This window comes from Malaclemys terrapin, chromosome 7 (genome assembly GCF_027887155.1).
Source record: "Malaclemys terrapin pileata isolate rMalTer1 chromosome 7, rMalTer1.hap1, whole genome shotgun sequence".
Classification (NCBI taxonomy): Eukaryota; Metazoa; Chordata; order Testudines; family Emydidae; genus Malaclemys; species Malaclemys terrapin.
In genome coordinates, this window is record NC_071511.1 from 64,192,571 (window position 1) to 64,217,040 (window position 24,470).

The following is a 24,470-nucleotide window of genomic DNA, read 5'->3' on the forward strand; positions in this document are numbered from 1 at the left end:
TATTCTCTCTCCTATTCAGATTCTTTGGAGAGGGGTTTCATCATTGAGGTTGAGCCTTCTTCTTGGGGGGCTCAAGACATCATAGTAATAATGGATACTATTTAAAATATGAGCTAGATGAATAATTAACAATTGTTTCATGAATTCTTCCAAAGAACTGGTTATAGAATACATCCTTTATGGACTGACAAAGGGCCACAGAATACTCCACAGTTTAAAGGCTACAACAGTTGCCATGTTTGGGGACAGTAAACCTGTCTCTTTTTTGGCTGTATATTTAGGAATAAGAGTGTAAAGGGGACACCACATAATGAGTCTAGAGCATCATGTGCAAAGCTGACTTACAGCTAATAAACATAAAAAATCTTAATGCATTTTTCAGAGAGATTCCAGTGTTGATACTGATCTATTACTGATCTTGCAGTGGTAATCTATAGTGACCATAAATGGCCATCCAACGTGGGGCTCAGAATCTTAATGCCTCCACCTGGTCACTGCTAGACAATAAAGACCTTGGCAAAAGTCCACTATGGCTTGTGTAACAGTTAGAAACCTTTATGAAGACACTGCTGTGTCCTGGAGTAATGGTCTACAGGAGGAGTTTCACACTTTTTAATAGTGTGGATCGCATCCTAGTGCAGGCTGTCTCAGGGACTACTCTCCTCACATACATGACCACTGCCACAATTCGTCATATAGAAGTTCCCTAAAATATATATATATATATCTATATATCTATATGCTTTTAGCTGACTTTGAGATGGTGGGTGTTTTTGAAAAAAGTTGCTTACATTAATGGCTCTTTCTGCTCTTCATTTCATGTCTTGTTGGCCCTCAAAGTCTTCTGTTTTTAAAGCCGGGAGATAGCTGGTGAGCCTCCAATCAGTTTGAGAACTTCAGGTCTAGCCCACCAAATCATACACCAGTGCTAATGTCAGAGCTGAGCAATACCAGTAAAGTAGTATGGTTTGAATATGTTTCAAATAAAAAAAGGTAATGATTAGAGGTGAAAGTGAATTGGAGCACCAGATCACATGCCCTTTCAACTTCCGGAAGGTCAGATCCAGCTGTGAAGTAAGTGGCTTGCAGTTTGTCTCTTGTATTCTACAGTTTTAACACTTTTTTATTTCTCTGAATTTGATTTTTTTTGATGAAATAAAAAATTAATGACATTTACAAAAACAGTCAGTAGTTCAGTGTATAAAGCTAAGCACTGTATGTTTCAAAGGAATCCATTTGTTACAATCAAAACATAGTTCTAAGTGAAATGTCATTTTCTCCCAATTTTACAACTGAAGATACATTTATAAGTGTGTGTATGTTTCTGAGAAGATGACTTCAAGACCAGGCAATTCACACAAGATCTTATAAACTAAAGTATCAAAATCTCCCTAGTAAAGCCTTGTATAAATCTTATTATATGATCTTTCCAGATGTGAAAAACTTGATTAGATATGGCTCTGTTTGTAAATTGACACAAAAATCTGTTCCATCCATTTATTTGCTGTGACGTGGGGGCTGGTCAAATTTCCACTTTATGCTGGGAGTCATCTTGGATATAACTAGCAACCTCAACCTTACTGATATTCTATCAAAGACTGTCCCATCGTGAAAGCTTGCAAGGCTCAAGGTAGCTAATTAAAGAATAGACTATAAATAAGGCTAAGATTTTGTTACGGATATTTTTGTAAAAAGTCATGGACAGGTCATGGGCAATAAAGAAAATACTAAAAATATACATGACAAAATGGGAAACTGCTGGGCAGCTGTGGGGGCAGCTGGGAACTCTGGGGGCCCCCACCACTCATGGGGGCTCTGAGTTCCAGGGTCCCCCTCCACCCACAGCTTGGAGCTGCGGGGATCCCCCGGCTGCCCACCGGGCCTGGGAGCTGCGGGGATCCCCCGGCTGCCCATGGTGGCTCAGAGCTTTGCGAGTTCTTGAAGCTCCCAACTGCCACAGAGGTTTTTGGAAGTCACAGAATCAGTGACTTCCGCAACCTCCATGACAAAATTGTAGCCTTAACTATAAATGTCTCAGTGGTATAGATGTATTCCTTCCTGAGAGCTTCTAATTTTAGGGCATAGCCAAGTATATTCAACAGCCTGTACTCCTATTTGTGTTAGCACCAGTACATCTGCATGACATGCCAGTTGGCAATGTTCCAATCTTTAAGTAAACCTTAAAGGCAAATAAAAAGAACCCCAAATATCATAATTTATAAACTGTACTCATGATTTCTAAACACTTGGGGCTGACAATATTGCAGTTCTTGCTCACAAAACTAAGTGGTACATTATGTGTGCTTATCTAATTCCAAATTTGATTCCAGATCAATGTTTTCAATTTGCTGCTGTTACCAGAGTAGACTGAATCAAAATCCCCGGGTCCAAAGAACCTCAGTGTTCAGGGTGTTTGAAATCTGGATTAAGATCTGAATTTTGTGGCTCACGCTCATCTTCAGTTAAAATTAAGTGTTAATACAAAGGCACAGCAAGGGATTCTGCCCATCTGCCTTGAGGTTTGTCTAGATGGGAATGTTTTTTCCAATATAGGTTTTCCCACTATAACTTTACCAGTATAACTACACTTAAACAGTGTGTCCACACCATGTTGTTTATGCTGGCTTAATCTAATTCTTTTGTGAGACACTGACTAGGCAGCCCTGTGTTTTTTTTTTTAAATAACCACTCTGTGTTCTGGCCCGATATACCATGTTCTGCCGCTTGCTTGGTTTTTCTTGTGGTGGATCGTGGGATACCACATGGAACTCTGGATGCCACCTGGAACAACTCCCATGATTCCTTTCCTGGTATCCTATAATTCTTCTGATTTTTAGCAGACCAGCACTTTCTCAAATTGCTGTCAGGCAGGATGGAGGAAGCACCGCTGAGCACCACAATCCTGATCATCATTATTATGAACAGGGGATCCAGATGTATGACTGCCAATAGAGACAGGTAGCTTTAGATGAGTTGCCGCAGAGCCATACATAGCATTACCATCAGGTCATCCACTCCAGATGATCCCGGAGCAGTTCAGAGTTCATTTACAGAGCAAAGCCTTTTGGAATTCTCCCTGTACTGTGATGTCAGCAGTGCTGGTGCCTCAACAATGCACAGCCAATAGCTGTTGAAATTGTTCAGTTGAAACTTTTTTTCCATCCTTCTCCAAGCTGACGGAAATGGAAGTCAACAAACAGCGTAAATAGTGAAAAGTAAATGAAAGAAATTTTTAAAAATAATGTAGATAGTCTGTGGTGTTGGCTAGTCACTCTGGAAGGATAAACATTGCATTAAGAACAATTGGTGGCCGTTGGACTTCGCTAGCTAACTGTTGTGCGGGAGTAATGGCCATTCAGCCACCTCAGTAATTTTTTTCTGAAGGTTGGGTGCAGTGGGAGAAAAGTGACCTTAAAATCCAAACCTTCCATGAGTGTAGCAGACTAAAAAGCATCTGGAAACCTCTGGGGGGAAATAAAGAGTTATGAATGGAGAATAAAATATTGGTAGCACAAAAGGGCTGTGGTGTCTAAAGAGCAGATGGGAAAATGTTGAGTTTGAAGTTTAAAAGACATGAGTATGAATCTTATTCAGTTAAGTGGGGGGAAGTGGTTTGGGTTTCCTTTCCTTGGAGGTTGTTGGCTCCATGAGATGAATTGTCAAGATGTGCTATAAAGGTTTAAGATTTATAGGAGAGGGCCCTCAGAATGCTAATGAGCACCTAAAAATAGATACCAAAGGAAAATATAAACTGACAAACAGAACATCCAGCATAACAATAACTTCATAATCATGAGGCTGTTGCCAACTGGAGATGGAAGACATGGCATGACAATAAGCTTTTGTTATTCACATCTGAAAGTTAAAGGAGTCAGAGTGGAAACAGATGTTCTCTTGTACAGTGTATCAGAATAATTCTAGTAACAGTCAGTTGTCACTAGAGCTGAACAAATAATTTGTAGCTAGAACTGGTCAGGATTTTTTTTTTTTAAGAAAGGTGATTTTCATCAAAAAATTGCTGTGGTTTTTTTAACAACTTTATGAAAAATTGTTGACTTTGACATTTTTCATTTAAAAATTCCAAGCCTCCTCTTCCTCTAATGGTTTCTTGCGAACATGATTGCTATCCAGGAAATATTCTTAGAAAATAATTTGGTCAATAATTTTGGTCTGTAGATTGTTCACTATTGGCTTGTTGAAGATATTCGATATCAACACATTGGAGATGTATTTTGGTTAGCTTTCATTGGATTGGACGTGTAGGTCACATGGTACTGCCTCTGTTCTCTGACAGGATAGGTGTAGCTCTTATAATTAGTTTTCCAGTGAGAATACTGCTATGTATGAGTTAAAAGAATGCTGCCTGCTAATGTTTACTTAAAACTGGCCGCATCAGTGAGCAGTCTTGGAATCAAGCTCATTTGCTCAAATATTAATGGGGAGCAAGTGCCAAAAGACAGCAAACACAGCTGAAGCAAGTTCAGCTTTTTATTTGAGTAAACACTTATGTTGAATCTGAATATGTGTTAACTCCGCTCTAGCTTTTATCCACCGAAGTATTGATTTACATACGGTACAGCATGAATAGCTAAGAACCCCAGCAGGAATCAAGATTCTGTCTCTGTGGAGTCTTAGAACTTGTGTGCTCCCACCCCAGGGCTGATTCTCTATGGTGCTAAGTGCCTCCTGAGTGACCTGAAGATCCCTTGGTTTCAGTGGGTATGGAGAATGCTAAGCACCTTACAGGATCAGGACCTGTCAAAGGTGGGTAATGTGTGGCAGATTTTGTCCACTGGAGACTCACACTTCTCTTACAGAGGCAGGCTACTTTGGGCACTAGTTAGGAAATATCTTTTAAATCAGCTGTGGAGAAATATGAATTGAATCTTGGTTGGATTTTTGCTTTGCAGATTTTCAATTTTTATTATTATGGGAATATTTATATTTTTCCTTGGGGGCTTGTATTGGAGAGAGGTGTTTCATCTCCCGAGTAATTTCTCTGAGAACAGATTTGAAATCTGTGAATGCATTTAATTTGTCATCTTTATATGCCAATTTGATTATAAATATTTAATCAATAGTTTTTATTTTCTTTCTGTTAGTTCTGTCTTCCCTGCCTGAAACCACATCTTCCTAGTGCCTGAAAACTGAAGCAGAGCCTGGAAATGCAGGCAAGGATTTGGTAGGGGTAGTATGGACTCAAATATGAGCCCAGCAGTCAATGCATAGCTTCAAGCTGGGGTAACGTGGAAACTTTGTTGAAGCAGGCCCGTGTCTGTTAAAGCCACTAGTCCCTTCTGCCAATGGCCATCTTCTAAAAGAAGTGAGATTTGTAGGGGGAAAGGAAGAGAATGAGACTGCTTGGAAAACTGAAGGAATGTGACTGTTCTAGGTACAGATGATAGCAGAAAAGTGTTGTGGTGTCACAAGCGAAAGGAGATGTAGGACCAGTTTCACAGTGAGTATAAATTAGCATTTTTACAGGAGAGCTCTATAAAATAGAGGTGTGTGTGTGTGTGTGTATGTGTGTGTGTGTGTGTGTGTGTGTGTGTGTGTGTGTGTAAAATTAAAAATAGTTAATTAAATGAGACAGTTTCAGTAGGTGGTACTCAAGAAAATGCATAATTGTTTCTGGGTTCTGTAGAACTAATAAAACTTCTTGTGCATTGCAAATAGCAAATTCAGTGGAACTACACTCATTTATACCAGCTGAGGATCTGGTCCATAAGGTGCAGTGAAACCGGAGAAGTTAGAAGGAAGTTTTACTGTCCAAAGCCTATTGGGACCAAGACTCCAGCTTAACATGATTCCAATAGATGTATGTACATTCCTAACTGTGAACAAATCTCAAGTGATCTTTCAAAGGATGGAAGTATCCTGCATATAAGCTCTTCATACCAAAGCATGGGGTAGCTAGGCATTCCTCGAAAGCAGAGCTATCTCTGGTACACATGGAATGAAAAGCAACAACAGGGGCAAATTAACAGTAGGGAAATGAGCTTTATCATGCTTTAAAATCCTGGAAGGGCAGGTGGGAGCACAATGCAACTCAGATCTGGATACAGGCTGTTAGATCTGTCAAACAGAAGAAAAGTCACCCTGACTCCATATGGATAGCACTCTGATAGCAGGGTTCCCTTTGTTAAACCAGAGCAATATGTTCGATACAGATGCAGAGGTGGGAGTTCTATTTGTTAAATGGATCTTAGTCCATCATTGCTCATGGGTGTTGTGTTTTTAGGGTACTATACTCAAAGAGCAAATGTATCTTTTTATTGCAAGTTGCATGCCGAAGAGTTACACTGGTGGAAGTGCTCAAATTAAGCCTGCTCTGTGGGTCCTTCCCATGCTGAGGCATTACAGACCTTGGTCATGTTTAATGTTTTAGTAGTATGACATGTTCTGGTGCAAGGGCCCAGGCTGTTTGCACAAGAGAAACAGCAAAAGCAACCACACCATGTACAAAGAAAAACCCGATATAGGGGTGGTTCTTCCCATAACTGCACTGAAACTATCCTAGAGAGATGGATGTTTGCCCTGTTCTTGTAGCCAGGTTGGTCCAAGGCTGTGAGAGAGACAAGGGAGGTCGGATAATATCTTTTATTGGACCAACTTCTGTTGGTAGAAGGCACAAGCTTTCGACCTTCACAGACCTCTTCCTCAGTCTGGAGAAGGTTACTGGGGTCTCCAAGCTAATTACAAGGTGGGACACGTTAAGCATAAGGGGTTCACACATGTTGTAGGAAATCACTTAAAATCAAGTGGGCAGTTAAGCATTAGTAGGCAGTATGTATGCTGAGTTATAAATTGTTGTAAATGAGCCAGAGAATCCATGTCTCTGTTAAGTCCTTTTTTTTTTTTTTTTTTTTTTTTGAGTGTCCAGCAGAGTTATGAATTTAATTCCCAGGCTTGCCTTTTTGAAGGTGTTGTGCAGGTTTCCTTTGAGGAGGAGAACTGACAGGTCAGATATGGATATATCTTTTATCTTTTTTCTGTATGAGTTCTTTTGAGAGTGTAGTGATTGCCTGGTTTCTCATAGTTGTTTGTTGGGGCATTTGATGCACTGGCTGAGATACACCACATGCTGTGATAGGCATGTGTAGGACCCCTGGATCTTGAAAGGTGTATGGGTGCATATTTATCATTGTAGCAGTGGAGATATGTCTGCAAGTTTTGCATCTGTAGTTCTGGAGAGATGGTATAAATTAGTGCCCCCAGGGTATGATGAGACCATAGCTGTCATGGCTGTCTCATTCACATATTCATCTCCCCAGATGGTGTACATCTGTGCAATGCCCTTAATTGTTCTTTGGGAAATCACCGCTGGTGCAAAAGCCACTATCCTTGCTCCTTTCATGTTACTATTTGGAGTCAGTAGCCTCTCCTCCCTTAGCTCTTCACAGGACAGATTTATAGTCTCTCTTTTCTTTTACAAATAAAACCCCAAGTGCAAAAACAAAGAAGGAATAATGCAGCACAGACATGTCTGCTGCAACGTTCTCTATAATTACTATCATTAACATATGTCTGGGAGGGAGAGCCAGAGAGATTGTTAATATATCTTCAGAAGGGGAGAAAAGATGGTCCAGTGGTTGGGGAGCTGCTATAGGACTGCGGAGACTGGTACTCAATTCCCTGCTCTATCCAAGACCCGTGTGACCTTGGACAAGTCACTTAGCCTCTCTGTGCCACTGTTCCCCCTCTGTACAATGGGAATAACAGTACTTCCCTTTCTCAGAGGGATTTTGAGGAAAAATGCATTGCAGATTGCAAGGCTCATATACCGCAGTAACGGTAGTGGGGGGTCATATAAGCACCTAAGATGAATAGATGTTGATGAAATCATCCTTAGTGCTCATATAGTGCCATGTAAAATATGGGTGGGAAGAAGAGAATGCTTATGAGGGAACATACATGTATCTGCTATGATTAGCTCTGCACTTGCCATTATGGACAGAAAAATGCTACCACCTTACTCAGCCTATAGTATCTGCTGCCTGTGTTTCTCACAAGTAGTAATTAGTACACTTGCAGACAAGTTTTACTAGAACTGACACTGCAGAGTCAGTACACCTATGGCAGAGTGAGTGGGATTCTATTCTCCTGGTGCATGATCAGCAAAATTGCCAGCTAAGTTCCGGTATCAGACTCCTTGTTACTGGTGAGAATTGCAGTGGTAGAAATAACAGCTGGATTTCTCAGATTCCCAAGTTGGTTTCGCAGAGCTGGCAGCTTGAAAAGCCATCTCAGTGAGCAAGCTTTGCACATGGGATCTGGAAGCTATTGAGTGAGAATAAATATGGAACCACCCCCTAATGCCTCTTTGATTTTTGTCTGATGCTAAGTGCGCTTTAAGAGATTCCTGCGTGGTAACTAAGCTTGGTGGGAAGAAGCCACCAGTGTGTGTAACGCATGTGGGTCAAAGGTTATGATTACTTATTAATTCCAAGATGCACCTGTGCCAAAGCCTTTATTTTAGTAGATGCTTTCATAGCTACGGCACGTGTTCAACAGGCGGGCAAGCACCTATTATATCCATAAAAATACCTGCAGGAGGGGAAGGTAAGGGGGAACTGTGAAGAGATGTAACCAAGTTCAAAGAAAGGATGGAGAGGGACTACCTGCTCACCAGCACCTGGAAGTTATGGCAAAATGGGATGACTCAAGGGGAGTATCTGGGAGCCAGCCTGACCACTGTGGGAGGGGGAAAGCTTTCCTTATCTTTCTCTTCTCAGTGAGGTGCTATTGGTTCACTTTCAGCTCCTGCCGTTTGGCCTCTTTTAGTTCTCTGGGTCCCTCTCCCAAGAGAAGGGTGGATCAACCCTGTGTGTATGCTTTGAATGTTATCTAGTAATAATAAATTGTGCTGCTGCCCCTGATGTAACCTTTCAAGTGGTTGGAGATTTCTGAGATCTTGCAGGTCAGCTTCCCTACAGAGGCTAAATCAGTGATGCAGAGTCTGGTTATAGTCTGAGTGTAACTTGCTTTATTTACACACGTGCACCGGTCCTGACTTGAGATGGTCAAACAGCATACAGGCAACCCCTTCTTCCAGATATCTTAGCCCAACTCCAGTGCCTGCTCTGCTTCAGGAATTGACTCTAATCAGAGCCCCAGATTCAGTCTCCTGCTGCTCACACAGCTCCCTCTCACCCAAAGCTGCCTCTATGCAAAAACTCTGTACATAACCAGAACAGCTAACAGCACAGCACGCCTGCCCGTGAGTCAACACTTGCTTGCATGCTAAGAGAGAATCTAAAAGACTACATGGTATGGTGACACCTGCCCTAGCAGGACTTTTTGTGACACCTTTCATCCCAGCAACTCAAAGTGCTTTGCACACATGAACTTAGCCTCACAACACCACCATGAAGAAGTTACATATTATTATCCTCATCAGCTAGTTCAATTAATGCTGCTGGGCCTGCGGTGACTTGGGGCGGTCATGGGAGTCCTGCCATTGCTATTGTGAGGTTTACTGCTTGTGTTGCATTGCTGGGTGCTGTTGAACATGAGCTGCTGTTGTTGGTGGAGAGCTGTCTGGGGATAAGAATTTGAGCCCGCTGAGGAATCTGATCATGTTTCCTTGTCACAGCACTGACTGGGTTGCAGTCCAAGTTCCCCTGTTATAATGCGAGGCACATGTCAATAACACATTTGCTCATTGGCGGTTTTGTTTTAATTCCACTGTGTAATCATGGAGGGGCATGGAATTTATGGGGGTTATGACATTTCTGTTCTGGATAAATGCATTGACCCTTTGGACTTGTGCCTTTCTAACATCACCTGCACTCTGCTAGGATTGCCCAGAAATGCCCTACCGTACCGTACAGACCGAGTTAAAGTGAGTCCGGTGCTCAGGAAAGGTGTCCGGTTGACAGCTGTGGAGAGTGAAGGCTTCTATCCACAAAACAGGTACAGGCCGGGCAGTGACAACACAAGATTCCCCACACTGCCCCATCAATACGCCCTGCCCCTGACATGGAGGGGGACCACCTCCAACAGTGAGAGAGTAGTTCAGCTTCCATGCTTGTTGAAATGCTTGGCCTCTTTGCTGAGACTGCCAATAAGCGGGCCACTTAGACCTTAGAGTCATAGATTCCCAGGCTAGAAGGGACCACTGTGATCCTCTAGCCTGACCTCCTGTACAACACAGGTTACTAAACATCCCTAAAATGATCCCTAGAGCTTTTCCTTGAAAAGTTGTAATACAACAGTGATTTTCTCCCCCTCTCCCCATCATTAACTGTGACCTCCCTCCCAGCCACTTTCTCCATTCCCCAGTGGATCAATCCTCTTCCAGCTGTCCTATCTTAACAGTGGAGACTAAATCAACCTTGCTATCACCTGACTCCTTTGAGGATACAAATAATTAGCATCGGTGGCAAGGGCTTACTAGTGCTTATGAAAAAGAAAACATCACCTGAATTTAGCCACCAGCTCTGCAGGGAAGTCTCGTTTTCATATTACTCTGAGACACACACAGGAAGGGTGCTGCGCTCAGTAAAAACGTTACTGCATGGCGGTTTAAAAACCCAGCAGTTCAGGCACAGCCCTCTATTCCTGCTCAGAATCCACAGTACTAAAAATACAAGCTGCATGACACTTTCACTACTGCAAGCCTTTAAGAACTCTCGAGGGAAAACATCACACCAAATTAATCTGCCGTCGAGTGGAAATTCTATATTATTTGCACTTGCCAATGCGCTGCATGGGGCTGTAATTGCATCGAAGTAAATATCTCCTTCCAGTTGTTTATGAGATAGAATGTGGTCAATTGGACGTAAAAGGGAAATCTGAATACAGAGCTGCTGCATTGGATTTGGTAGGTGCATTGTTCGATTTTGCTCTGACATGAGGTTAGCGTTCCGTTTTCAAAGGGAAAGATGGGGAATCTGAATAGACCATGGCACTATACGCCAAGTGATCTGGATTCCTCTCCTGGCATTGTTACAGATTTGCAGTGCATCAGTGGGGCAGTTTGCTTAACATCTTTGGGCCTCAATTTCCCCATATGTAAAATGGGGCTAACATTAATTACCTACCTCACGGAGGGGTTGTGAGGCTTGAACCAATTATTTGCCAAGTATTTTGAGACACTGGGATTAAAAGCCAATGGAAATGGAAGCTATGATTGTTTCTATATAAAATAGCAGTGCTCAGAACGTGGCTGTGGGCTCTAACTGTGTTGTGTTAGTGATTTCACAGCTGAGCATCAGCTTCCAGCACATCCCTGGGACCTCACATATCTGTTGATCATTATAAGGGTCTGAGAGTGTGGGGTAGTTGTGAGGGACCCCAACTAACCTACAAGGGCTTGTTGGGGTTCCAACGAGTCCACTAAGGCTTGCTGGGGAGGGAGGGGATCCAATGAAGGAGCCAGATGGTCAGCTGGTATGAATTGGCATAAGTCCAGTGGAACGACATTGACAGGCGCCAGCTGAGGATCTGGCTTGTATTTCTGCAGGAGGTGAAATTTCAAACTCTCAAACTCTCCCTGCTCGCTCCATATGGATTTCTCCAGGCAACTACAGCATAGTCCGGGTTCATCTGTCTTGCCAGAAGTATAATCTTCCTGGAGGCAACCTGTATCTCTTGGTCTATAATCAGAAGATGTCCCCCCATCTAAAGTCTGAGGGGATCTATTCCTCTTCCTTTCTCCCTCGCTAATCGCATGTCTAGTTCCTGAAGCTGCTTGAGGAAGCCAGAGTTGGGACAGACCCCTCGATGTTTACACACAGCCTGAATTGCATCAACAAGGGTCTTGTTTTCACAGATCATTAAGAAAGCAAGTACAAGCGTTGCTGATCGGCTGATCCCCATTGCACAGTGAACTAATACTCTGCCTGAAAATAAAAGAGAGAGAGCAGGTGTCACTATTTTACACCGTATCTGCTGATGGAGTTCATCCAGCCTGAGCTTGGCTGGGCTACTGCTGCAGACAGGAGCATCTAGACTTTCATGATCAGACCAGGCATGGTACATCATCTGTGAGGGAATGTAGTCTGATGGTTGAGCACAGACAAACTCAGGGTATGTCTACATTGCATCTGAGAGCAAACCGCCCAGCCCGGGTTCCCAGACTCATGCTAGTGCGCTCAAAATACCTGAGTAGATGGCACTTTGACATTGAGGCTCGGGCTCTGAATGTCACCCCCAGCCGCTAAGGCTTCAGAGCCTGAGTTTCAACCTGATCCACAACATCTACATGGTTATTTTTAGCAGGCTAGCACGAGCCCTGCTAGTGCAAGTCTGTGGTCCTAGGTGCAGTGTAGACATGTCCTCTGAGGTTCTATTTTGTTTATTTTGGCAAGTCATTCATCGCTCCAGATGCACATGCAGATAGGGGAGTAAGGAGGTGTAAGGACCTGTGCCTGACCCCGCATTGTCAGACCCTACTCACCCTCCTGTGCAAGTGGGTACAGAGTGATGGTGGATCCTCCCCCAATGAACCAGCCAGTGGAGCTAAGCTAACATGAAGGGGGAAGGGACGCATGCCAGAAGAAGGGCTGGAACAGCTTACTTCTATCATGAAACAAGGAGGGAGTAGGGACTGATCTGTGCCTGAGTTACCATTTGGTCCCTGCTCTCATGACGAACTGCAAGGTACCAATCCAGCCCTTCGTCCCTCTGTGTTTGGGTTCCCTCATCCATAGCAGTGGGAACGATACTTATCCTTCTGCAAAGCTCTTTGGCTCACAGTTCTGCCTGTAAAATGTGGGCAGAGAGTCTTTCCATGAAAGCGGGTATAGAAAGGTGCAGTATTATCTAGTAGAACTGGCTGAAAAACTCTGAATTTCAAAATTTCCAACAAAAAAGTGAACAAATTTTGCAAAATTTCCCCATTGTTCTACCTGCTCTATTTATCTGCCTGCAACACAAAGGGGAAGACTTTTCAGAGGTGCTGACATCTCTTCAAGCTGAGAGTGAAAATTAAGTCCTAATTGGCATTTTTCTTTGAGGAAAGTAGCCTAACATTTGAATAGTCTGTCTGCACTCATTTGAATATGATTTTCTTTGCTTTTTCCTTTTACAACAAGGGCTTAGCAATTGCTGCTATCCCTATGACATCCACTTTGTTCTTTACTAGCAGGTAACTTTAAAAATGGATAATTGACTATCTTGAGTATGCCACTGATTTCAGTAATGTGCAAACTATGGGAAGAGCAGTATAGCAAATCCTGCAGTGTGTCACCATTCTGCCCTGGAGAGACCCTCTCTAGGTACGATTGGGTAGTTCACTTTCCACAGCTGTTCTGTACTTGAGTTCTCTTCTCCTCCATTCAAACTAGTGGGAGTACCACTCAGCACTCACCACTATTCAGGATCCAGCCCAAATAGGGAATGTGAGTTTTATAGAAACTCATTTTTCAAAGGCCACTAATCCATCAAATTTCCTGCTTACCAAATGCTATTCATCCAGCTCAGCTAGATACTATTAGAATACGTTACAACTTATGTCCAGAAGAACGTGAGAACAACTGATCCCAATGGGGCAGAAAATATCCCATTTTGTTGTCCCTTGGAGGCAGAATACAACTATTGTGGTTATTGTAAGCCTTTAAAATGCAGGGGTGTTTGATGATGTGGACATTGTAGAGCCTACAGCTTGTCAGGGTTTGTCCTTGGTTTGTTCATTCTAACAGCATGTTAGCTTCTCTATTATCAGGGATCAGGAAAAAAGGACTTTTCTACACTTGAAATGCGATAGCTGCGCCACTGAAGTGCTTCAGAGTAGACGCTACCTGTGCCGACGGGAGGCGTTTTCCCATTGGCATAGGTAATCCACCTCCCAGAGAGGTACTAGCTAGGTCGACCTGGCACTGTCTACGCTGAAGGTTAGGTTGGCTTAGTTACAATGCTCGGGTGTGGATTTGTCACGTATCCAAGTGACCTATTTAAGTCAACTTAATTTTCTAGTGGAGAGCAGGCCAAAGATACCCCTGTGTGGATTATGTCAATCTGTCCAGCCAAAGAAACTTGTTTGCTGTGCCTGTCTCCCTGGCTGTTAATACCTTGTACTCTGTGCATTGGTTTTCATCTCATATTTCATTGCTTTTGTGACACTGCTTTTATTTAAGGAGTTTATAGCAACAGTTGCAATTTTGACTCATGACGATCTCATAGTCACATGCTCAGAGAATGAGCGAGCATGTGGTTTAAAACCTCTTCTTGTCAGCAGGGTCAGAAAAGGTTTAATTCCACAATGGCCTGTATCTGATGAGACCGTCACCTTTCACTATCCTGGCATAAGAAACCTGAGCCCTGCCCTAAATATAGACATGTCTTCAATAGAAAGCAAAGGACAAATATAGACTACAAGGAAGTAGTACAAACTCCCCTCTGTTGAGAGCAGATATTGACCAGGCTTTAAAACTTTTTTTAAAATCTCTTATTATTGATCTTGCAATTAAAAAAAATCAGCTGCTGCTTGTGTTATCATTTTTCCTTTTCATATACAGATTTCAGAAATTATTGTGAGACAAATAAGGATCCCCTTTCTCATGTTGAATTGTATTTTACACCATGAGTAGTTCCATTGAAGTCAATGGGAGTATATTTGCAAAATAGGCCAATATGTGCTGTGAGTATGGGAAATGGCCTTTAAAAGATAATTCCTTGCACTTCAGAGTGCTTCATTTTCAAAGTTCTATGCAACCGTTAATCCTCACAATACCCCTGGTAAGTAGATAGGTTTTGCATTGCTCTCCTCGTTTTACAGAGGAGACAGTTGAGACCCAGATAAGTTTGGACTGGGATTTTCAAAGGAGACTAAAGGAGTTAAGCACACAACTCCTGTTAAAATTAAATAGAATCAGGTGCCTATCTCCCATTGGTTTCTTTAAAATCCAAGCCTAAGTTGCTTGCACAAGGTCAAACATAAATTAGTGGCACTGGGAGACTCCAGAAGTTCTTACATACCCCAGCCCCAAATGGTGGAAATCTTGGAAGAAAGGATGTTCTTGGAAGAAGCCAGGGACACTTTCTTTTGTGTCTGAAAAACACTGTACATATTTATGAAGCTCTAGAAATAATAATATTTAAAATGTCCAGGGTTTGAGCTACATCCAGAAAAGAAGGTCCTACTGATATGGATCTGACCCAGCACTAGATCCATAGACTAGATCGGATCTGAATCCAAACTGTCCCTGAAATTCAGCATGGTTAAAATAGAAGACTGTTCTGAGTACTTGGTTCAGGTCAGACTTGTCAGGCAGAACTCCATTTGTTGGCTTTGGGCTTGTGTACATGGCAAATTAGTGAGCGGCAAGCCAGGCGTGTAAATCTACAGTGCACTAGCTTGCTGCGTTGTGTAGATCCTGCCACCATGCACTGAAAGTTCCATAAAGTGCTTTGACTTTGACTAAAATTTCCTGTATGGAACTTTTTGTGCATGATAGCAGGGTCCACATGGCGAATTAGCTTGCGGCGGTTGTAGATGCACCCCCTCGCTTGCCACACACTAGCTTGCTGTACAGACAAGCCCTTGGAGTGTGAGACTGCAATCAGCAAAGCAAATATGGGTTTTTTTTAAATGTTGGGTTCCATATTTATTCTCACTCAATGACTCTTCCATCTCAAGTATGCCCAGTCTCCATAGGTGCTGGAACTAGGGATGTTTCCGCACCCCCTGGCTTGAAGTGGTTTCCATTATATACAAGGTTTACAGTTTGGTTCAATGGCTCTCAGCCCCCCCCACTATACAAATTGTTCCAGCACCCCTGTCGGTCTCCACATTTAATCTGGGATCTGGAGACCAAGCTATGTTTTTTTTCCTCCTCATGCACCCCCAAAGATTCCACCATTGGAACTTACCTTACCTGAAAGAGGATTTTAATTTACTATGTGATTGTTTTGCAGCAAACAAATGAATGTTAAACTTGAGTAAGGAAAAAAAAGCCATGTTGCTATTTAGCTCTTCTTACAGGCTGTGATCCTTGTCTGATAGCAGTTGATATAAATGGGGCAAGTGCAATCTGAACTCACTGTGATGTATTGCACTTGTTTTACTGAATCGATCCTGAAATTGGTATGTTCTGGATGGCAGACGTGAGCACTCTTGATGGCAGAATATTACCTCCAGCAGGGAAGCAGCTAGCAAAGACACCTTGGCGTCTGGTATCCATGCTCCAGGTCCTCATTCGCAGAGTAGAGTCAGCAGAAAGCCAGACATGGCATGGATGGACGAAGATCTGTCATCTGGCTGGGATTTGCATAGAACAATAACACTTTCTTTCTAACAACGGAATATGGCTATTATCTCAGATTCATTCCTGATGTAACTCCGCTGACTTCACAGGGTTTCCACCAGGGATGAATTTTGCAAATTCAACTTTGTTGGCCAAATTCAAGTTGGAAAATTGAATGTTGTTTAACAAATTAGACATTACAGCACATAAGATCTGATTGTCCTTTTTGTTACCCATCATTAACTGAGCTAAATGCCTTGAACTAGCCTTTGCTTCCTCATAGGACTGAGTTAATTTGGGTTAAAACTGTGAACCAGCTCTTCAGCCAGTGTAAATGGGCCTCGCCCCATTGACTTCAGTGGAATAACACCAATGTACAACAGCTGAGGATCTGGTCTATTCTATGCATCTGTGAATCTTCTAGCTTACCCTTGTTTTTCTCATCACTTGTTTCATTTTACCCACTACCATAAAGCCATGGGCAGAACCAATTGTGTCTTTACTATCAGCTGAACAATAGCAAAGGCCTACTTCCAATGTAGAGCTAATCTACACGGCACAGCAATGCTCACTAGAGGGATTTTATTAATATAATATATTAATGCACCCAAGAGAACTTTTGGTTCATGCCAGCAGGGTGTACACAGGACAGTTAGTATGCAACACATTGATGCGCTTTAGAAATCACCCCCTCTAGCGCACTTTGCTGCACTGTGTAGACAAGCCCTTATCCTATATAGTACCTTTTATCTGAGGGTTTGAAAGTGCTCACAGATGTGGCCAAGAATTGTGATCAGGTGGGGAAAGTGGGAGGTTAAGTGACATGCCTAATGAGCCTGCCACAGATTCAAGGAGGAAAATCCTTGTTAAGTCGCTGGGCCACTCTGCCTCCCTTAAGGGGAGACCAACTTTTGTATTTGCATGAGCACAATGTTAGAAGAATGGTCTTTTCTGAACACCCGTAATTTCAATGAGTTAATTGATGGTTTTCATCTGCTTGTTTAAAATATGTGCACAGATCAATAAAAAGAAAATCCTGTATTTGCAAACCTTTCTCTCCGCATGCAGTTAGTCTAATAATTTTCCATGGACTTCTCTGATCTATGTCCACAGATTATTTTTCTCCTTTTGCAGACTTTATCAAAAACTGCAGATTTGCATTCGCATTTAGTTATAGTCTGAAAAAATGCAAATTGTATGCATTCCCATGCAAAGGAGCGAAATTGATATTCATGGTGTCGTTCTCTCCCCTAGCGCCTTCTCCTATCTGAAGCAAATAAGTTCAGTAAAGGATCAGCCAGAAACATTTCTGGCTGCATGGATTAGCTTGCTTGGAGGAGACTCATCTCACTTGCTGACCCATGAATGGGGATTCTTAAACTACTGTGGTAGTTACATTGTCAATTGAAACCAACGGTTGTACTGACTGTGTGCCATAGGGCCATGCAGGTATGGAGTGGCTGGTTTTCAAGCAGGGCACAAGCCAAAGAAGCTGGAATGGTGGCACCTCATTAAATAGTGTTCTCATGGCCTGGCTACAGCAGCAACCTCTGGACACCTGCTCTCTATCACAGTCAAGACTTAAGAGGTTGCACATTGAGGGTGATGGGGGCTCCGTAACTTACCAATACTCCAGAATAGTATTGGTGGAAAGGAGGCCAAGGGTGTCCAATAACTAAGACAACAGTTCCCCTTTAAAGATACAATAGAGTTCCCACTGAAATCAAACAAAACCAACCCTATCCCGCTGGGAATGTCTCCTGCTCAGTAACACTAGCATAAATCTGGAGTAACTCTGATTTCAGTGACATTACTCTGGATTTACAGTGGTGTAACAGAACAGAATCTGGCCTCAAGTGTAATTCTAAAGATAAAATATTTGATTCACAGCTTAAAAAAAAACAGTATGTATGTGTGTGCGTCATATATACTGAAATGTGACTCAGTGTCCTCCTGGATGAACACGTTAATAAAAATACCTTCTAAAAAGCTGTGTGGAACTAACTAGTCATAATTAAGTGGCAGTTCTACCAAACAGTTTCTCCATCAAACAAAAATACCATGGTATATCCTGACTTTCAAACGAATGGCCCTCGTGTTACCTGGTACATCTACGTTGCTGTGTATCACTACTTGTAAATAAATGCGGCTATTTGGATAACACACCCATCCCTCCTTTTTTTTTCCTGTGCAGGCCCTGGATACTGAGCTGCTGAGTTACTGTAGCTCGGGGAATTGTGCTTCCAGAACATCGTGTTCGGATACGTATCAAACTCTGTCACCCCTTTTAAAAAAACCTTAAAATGATGACTGTCCGCAGCAGCTGGATTGTGTTTTTTTTTTTTTTTTTTTTTAATTTAGTCTTCTCTCCATTCCCAGCACTCCTGCTGGCATGTGGTCTCGGGGAGTTCAGTAAAGTGATATCTATAGCCGTAACAGTAGGACTAAATATCAATTCTAGCTATGATTAGTTCAGCTGTGATTACCTTATACCCAAACTGGAGTTCCATGGGGCAGCAATATAGTCTATTTTCTTAACCGTTCCACTTTCAGTATTCTGGAATGTACCCAGAAAGGCTTTGTGGGCAAAGTTGTACTAACATCATCCGGGGGAAAGGGAGCCACTAAGTCAACTTGGTTCTCATGTTTTATTCCTTTGTACATTCTCTACGCTAGAATTTACAATGGATTTACAACGGATTCTACCTTTCTTCAGAGGGCTGACTTAATTCGTAAATAGCGCACACTGTAGTAGAAGGGGGTCCAGATCCAAACTCCCTGTACTATGGTGGTGGTTTTGAATGCCAAACATAGACCTCAGTTTTTCAAAGCCCAAGTAAATCTTTATGATGGGCCAGATCAAGTCTTCCAAATAGCCTCTGAACTTCTGGGTGTTCACAATCCAGGTCCAAATTTTGCCGCTTAGGACTAACCCTAGAGTGTAGTAGCTATGGACCTTTCTGTCAGATACATCCTACCTTAGTAATTAGTGTTTAGGATCAATGTTGCTGTAAAAACTTGCAACTGTTGAAACAGAACAGGCCCTTAGGTGCATAATTACCATTTGTGCAAGTCTGTAATCACTTAACTTTGTGGTGCTATGGAAAACCCTCCCAATAAAGATTTGCACTTAACTATCTGGATTCACCACAGGGTCTATGCCTCCTGAGCACAGAGAGAGCCCACTCACAGAGATTGTCCTGGCAGAAAGCAGTTGCAACCTGCTCTCCCCTAGGGGGCCCAAAGGGGGCGACACAGCTCAAGAAGTAACAACACCTTTCCCCCTCATTTGCCATCATGCTAACTACTTTGAACACTGAGTGTACAACTGCAGACCTCGTGTGTTTGAAAAATCTGGCCCTTAATTCCTCTGTGCCGTATAATATTTCAGACCACTGGCTTCCTGGCATTGAAATAGACTGTGGGTTTGAAAGCAAGTCTTCTCTCTCTCTTTCCTCATGAGAGGTTTATGAGTTTTTCTTTCTGGTGCATAAGGGCTGGAGATGTTTATTCCCACCCATAGTGCCACATCTTTTAAATTTGCCTCTATTTTTTCCAATGGCCAGATGTAAAGAAGCTGTGATCTGTAACCTGCAGAAAGTGCACTCGCCTAGGGGAGTGTGATTGTGGTTTAAAGATATGCTAGTCTAATGGCTCTGCATGCTATATACTACACCCAGTGACAGAACACTCTATAGGTGCTGGGAGCCATTATGAGTGCTGGTGAGCACTGAATCGTCACATGAATTGGCAGAGATGTTACTGTAATTGTGAGATCTGTGAAGATGGCTCTTAAAGATGCCCTTCTTCCTATGTTGTGGTCTGGCGGTAACTGTGTGCAGCTTACTTTCCTCCAGCACACAGCCTGGCTGCTCCAGCTGAGTTCTGAGCATAGTGGAAAATATAGAAGTAGAGTTCAGTTGTAGCAAGGCTTTGTGTCTCCTTCTCTTGGCAGGGCTAAGGTTTAAGTGAAAAACTATTCACCTTCCCTTTATGGCTAATGGGCTAACTGGCTTACCAGACTAGCTGTGGGATTATGGGTAGCGGCTGTGTGACCAGGTATTTCAATTCCCACCCATCTCTACTTGGAATCTGCTTGTGCTGAATGCTAGCTGATGACCTGCTCTGCTTGTTTTTATGCTGAAGCCACGTAACGTGCATAGCCAGTGTTGTTACCTCTTGGTGAATTCAGCGCTGCTCTTATATATCTGGCAGCTTGATAGAAGTAAATGCTGAGATCAAAATTTGGATCATCATCAGCTTCTATTCCATAATAATCTACAGGCAGGTCTCTGTAGAATTTAGCTCCAGTGTCAATGTGAAATCTGCCAGCAGCAGCATTCACAATGTGGGTGATACCCATTCGGCGCAGCTGCTCTTTGTCCCGAGCTGTATATCTGAAAGAAAGAACACCTTGGGTATGCAGGGGGTTGTGCAAGGATTTCTCTGCCCACTGCCCCACAAACCTCTGGGCCAAACTATAATGGAATTGTGCTGCTATCGGTTACAGACGCTGGGTGCTTTGAAATACTAGCAAACTGGTGTGGCTTAATTTTTCCCCATCAATATTTTTTTTTCAGCACAAACTGGCTCTTGTGAATTTTTCGTTTCCATCATGTTTCTTTCAGGTTTTCATTGGAAAAAACAATTTTTTTCAAAGCAAACTTTAAAAAAGTATCGTTATTATTTAAGTACTGGTAGCATGCTTAGCTGCTGTACTGATGCAGTCCTGATACAGTGCTTCTGTACGACCACAGAGGAGATGTGGTCCATGCTCACTTTAGGCCTTAGGATTAAAGGAGGGGTAAAGATGGTGTAAAGCTGCCTTCTCCTCCCCTGCCCTAGGCATAGTTCAACCAGACCCAAGGATTGGGCCCCCATTAGCTGATGATTCCCAAACTTTCCATTCTCAAGTGATTTCTTTTGACAGAGCCCCCGTTTATCTCCTAGTTCTTGTCTCATTTTGAGATCAGGTTCTTTAGGAGAATCTCACTTACAAGTCTCCCACGTAGAGGTTTGGCCAGACTTCATTCACGTGGCCAGTGGAAGGTTTGTGTGTCCACAGCAGGCGTTGAAGCTCTGTCAGAGGTGGCGTTTGGTAACTGCTCTGGCTTCTGGGGGTCAGGCTCAAAGCGCTTCGTATCCTGGGGCGCAGTAAGTCGTCTTTGCATAACGAATTGAAAGCCATTCTGAAATACAGAATCAAGAAGACACCCCCCCCGTTTATATAGTTTCATTCTCCCTCCTACTCAAAAACTCACCTACAATTACAATAACAACTTACAAGATCCCTGCCCCAAAGAGCTTACTATCTATTTGTTCTGTGTTGTGTGTCCTGATCCATGACAAGGGCTCCTAGCTATTACTGCAATATAAATAGTAGTAGTAATAATAATAATATAAGCTGTAAGGGCCGTATTGTGATAGCACTGAACAGTTCAGTTCCAGTGGTCATACTCAATGTCCTGATGACAAACTGCCATAGTAGGAAGGAATAGTATAAGCAGGACAGAACAATTCTGACTAATGAACAACTTCACAGACATGTAGATGTTAGCGTTTTGGAGAGCATTAATTTTATTTCACTTACTTTCCTCCTTCATTCCTTTTCTCTCTCCTCTCTAAACTTCTAGTCTTGAAATAAATGTTGGAATTGCAGATAGAAAACAAAACTGACCATAGATATGGAGCCTTTACAAAATTGCCCATCTCTGCTTACTTTAGGAAAGAGAAGGAACACAGGAATTTGCATATAAGAACAGACATGCTCCACCTATTCTGATATCCTCAGTTTGACATTGATGAGTCCCAGTATCAGCTACTTCAGAGGTACTTCCACCTCCAGTGCATAATGAATCTAATTGTGTCAATTCATGCCCTAACTCCAGCTGGTGATCTCAAACACCTACATGACTTGCCTGATGTCACAAAGGAAATCTGCAGCAGATTTTCTGTGTCTTAACCACCAAACCATCTGTCATTCCATTAAAAAATAGCAGCTCCCTCAGTCCCTCCCATCTCATAATAGTTGCAGCTAACCTTCCCTTCCTTTGACATATCCCATCCCTTGCAGCGTGGCTGGTGACCACTCTAGTGTAGCTGATGACCTTATAAGCTTCCTTCAGCTGTTTTGGCCTCTGTTTATTTACTGCTTCCTGTCATCCCCTCCGCTTTCTTTCTCTACTGCATAAAATTCTCGGTTGACTTTAATTAATATTGCTGAGTCTTTGAGAGCCAAAGAAACCTATCAACCTTGCCTCTCTGAGCCATACAGTAGTAATGAATTATAGGCTGTCTTGTGAGCATTCCGGGTAGCTGTGTGTAGATTGTGTTGCTGAATGAGATCTGGGAAACAGGGTGGTTTAAAATTTATCATACTGCCCCTCCAGGAATTGGACTGTTAAATTATATTAGGAGAGGGCAGTTTATCAAAATACAAATAGAGAGAGTATTTTCTTGGATAACAGTGCAGAGACACCTATATCACAAACACAGTTAGAATTTACTGAAAGCCTCAGCAGAGAGACCAAGGATTGAATGGGCCATGGAGACGTTTCTGCCCCTGGGCCTCGTCTACACTAGCTTTTCTGCACTGTTGGTCAACCAGTGGTGTACTTTCCAGAGTTGCCAGTGGTGTAAGCACTAAAACAGAGCATGCATGAGCTTTTATTTATCACCCTGTTGTCAAACTGTGTTCAGAGTGTGACCTGATGGTGAAAACACCTGCACTCCTACATTCCCTAGCAGTTCCACCAATGCTATGACTGATGGAGCTGCATCAGTGGTAGACAAATGTTGGGATTGGCGCTGATGTAGATGTATCCCTAGAGGTGGTCGTTCCAGGAGAGCAGAGGCATGTCGACCAGGTAGTACAGGGAACCTTGTGCTGTACGTGCCCTATGGATAAAGAGAAGATATACTGAAAGTTTTGGAGACTGCAACTAAAATGGGCGAATCCCTCCAAAGTAAGTAATCCTCAAGTAAGCTCCAGCTGTAGTCTCACCCATTTTGTATTCCAGCAAATGAGTTTACAAACAGGGATGTTCACTGAAAAAGTAAGCATTACAGTAAATTCATGGAAATCAAACCTTGAATTCTCACACACAAATATTCCCACTACAGCCTGATTCTAAGACTCACATTTATCCAGCTAGGGAATAGAATTGTGTCATGTGACTTCTGTGTCCAATCAAAGCTAGCTATCATTGCTCAAATTTCAAAAACAGAATACTCGTAGCAAGTTGATCACAAATGATCTATAGATAGAAAATTCCTTGTAGAAATCATTTAAATAATGAACGAATTCAAGAAAATAAGTAGCTTCCAACAGAAAATTTACAAACAGAAAAAGAAAAATTTACTGAATAAACTATTCACTCCAAACTATTTTAGCTCTAGCTTTGTCTACCACTTTTTCACACACTAAATTTTTTTGTCTACCACTTTTTCACATACATGCAAATTAATTTTGTACCAATTTATTTAAATGCACACTTTAAAAAAGTGACGACATGCATAAAGTTATTTTGTCTAGCTGAAATAAGTTAGGCATGTTGCTTAAAATGAGGCTGTACATTAAAAACATTAAGCACACGTGGAATGTAAATAATGTGGTTATCCAAAGCTATTGTAAAATATTTATAAATATATATTTAATGATTAGCTTGTTTAACTTATCTTACATTGCTTATTTAAATCTTTTTACTCTATTTCTGTAGTGGGCTTGGTTTTATGGCTTACTTTACATGTATATTGTCTTAAAATGCCCATCCAGTTGGGATGCTCTTAATGATATTCATATGAGACATTTCTGGTCTTTGCCTTATTGAAACTGTATCACAGTAATTATTCAACCATGTAAGAGAAATTTTAGCACTATATTTAAATTAATTTTGAGTCACTTTATACTAGAGCTAGTAATTTTAGGTGAACTGTGTAATGTAATTTAATTATATATATATATGTATATGTTAACTGGAGAAGTGCAATCAGGCAAGCCTTTAATAGATCTGAAGGCTAGAAAGAAACATTATGATCATCTAGTCTGACCCCCTGCAGAACACAGGCCAGAGTGTCATCGGTGATTCCAGCACCTAGCCCAACAACTCCTGGAGAATTATTGATGTTATTTAGCATCGGTATTATGATAGTGCCTAAAGGCCAACCAGTTCAGGGGCCCATTGTGCTAGATACTGTACAAATATGTAGTAAACAACAATCCCTGCCCCCAAATTGCTTACAGACAAACAAGGGAGCCTGGATGAAGGGGAGGAGGAAGAC

General features: G+C 42.2%; 1 protein-coding gene across 5 annotated transcripts in view; it reads right to left on the minus strand.

The window, feature by feature from the left end:
- Positions 1-24,470, minus strand: part of LOC128840783 (dual specificity phosphatase 29-like) — an 87,041-nt gene that overhangs the window by 43,250 nt on the left and 19,321 nt on the right. For 3 of the 5 annotated variants that reach the window (XM_054035186.1, XM_054035187.1, XM_054035188.1), the window contains 2 exons: positions 21,188-21,379; positions 20,367-20,587 (listed from right to left, as the gene is read on the minus strand). In XM_054035186.1, the coding sequence (XP_053891161.1) occupies positions 20,367-20,587; positions 21,188-21,378 (412 nt within the window). In that variant the 5' untranslated portion in view covers position 21,379. Of the gene's footprint in view, positions 1-7,711; positions 11,847-20,366; positions 20,588-21,187; positions 21,380-21,780; positions 22,004-24,470 lie in introns of those variants that run through there. The other 2 variants (XM_054035192.1, XM_054035190.1) reach the window with 2 other exon arrangements.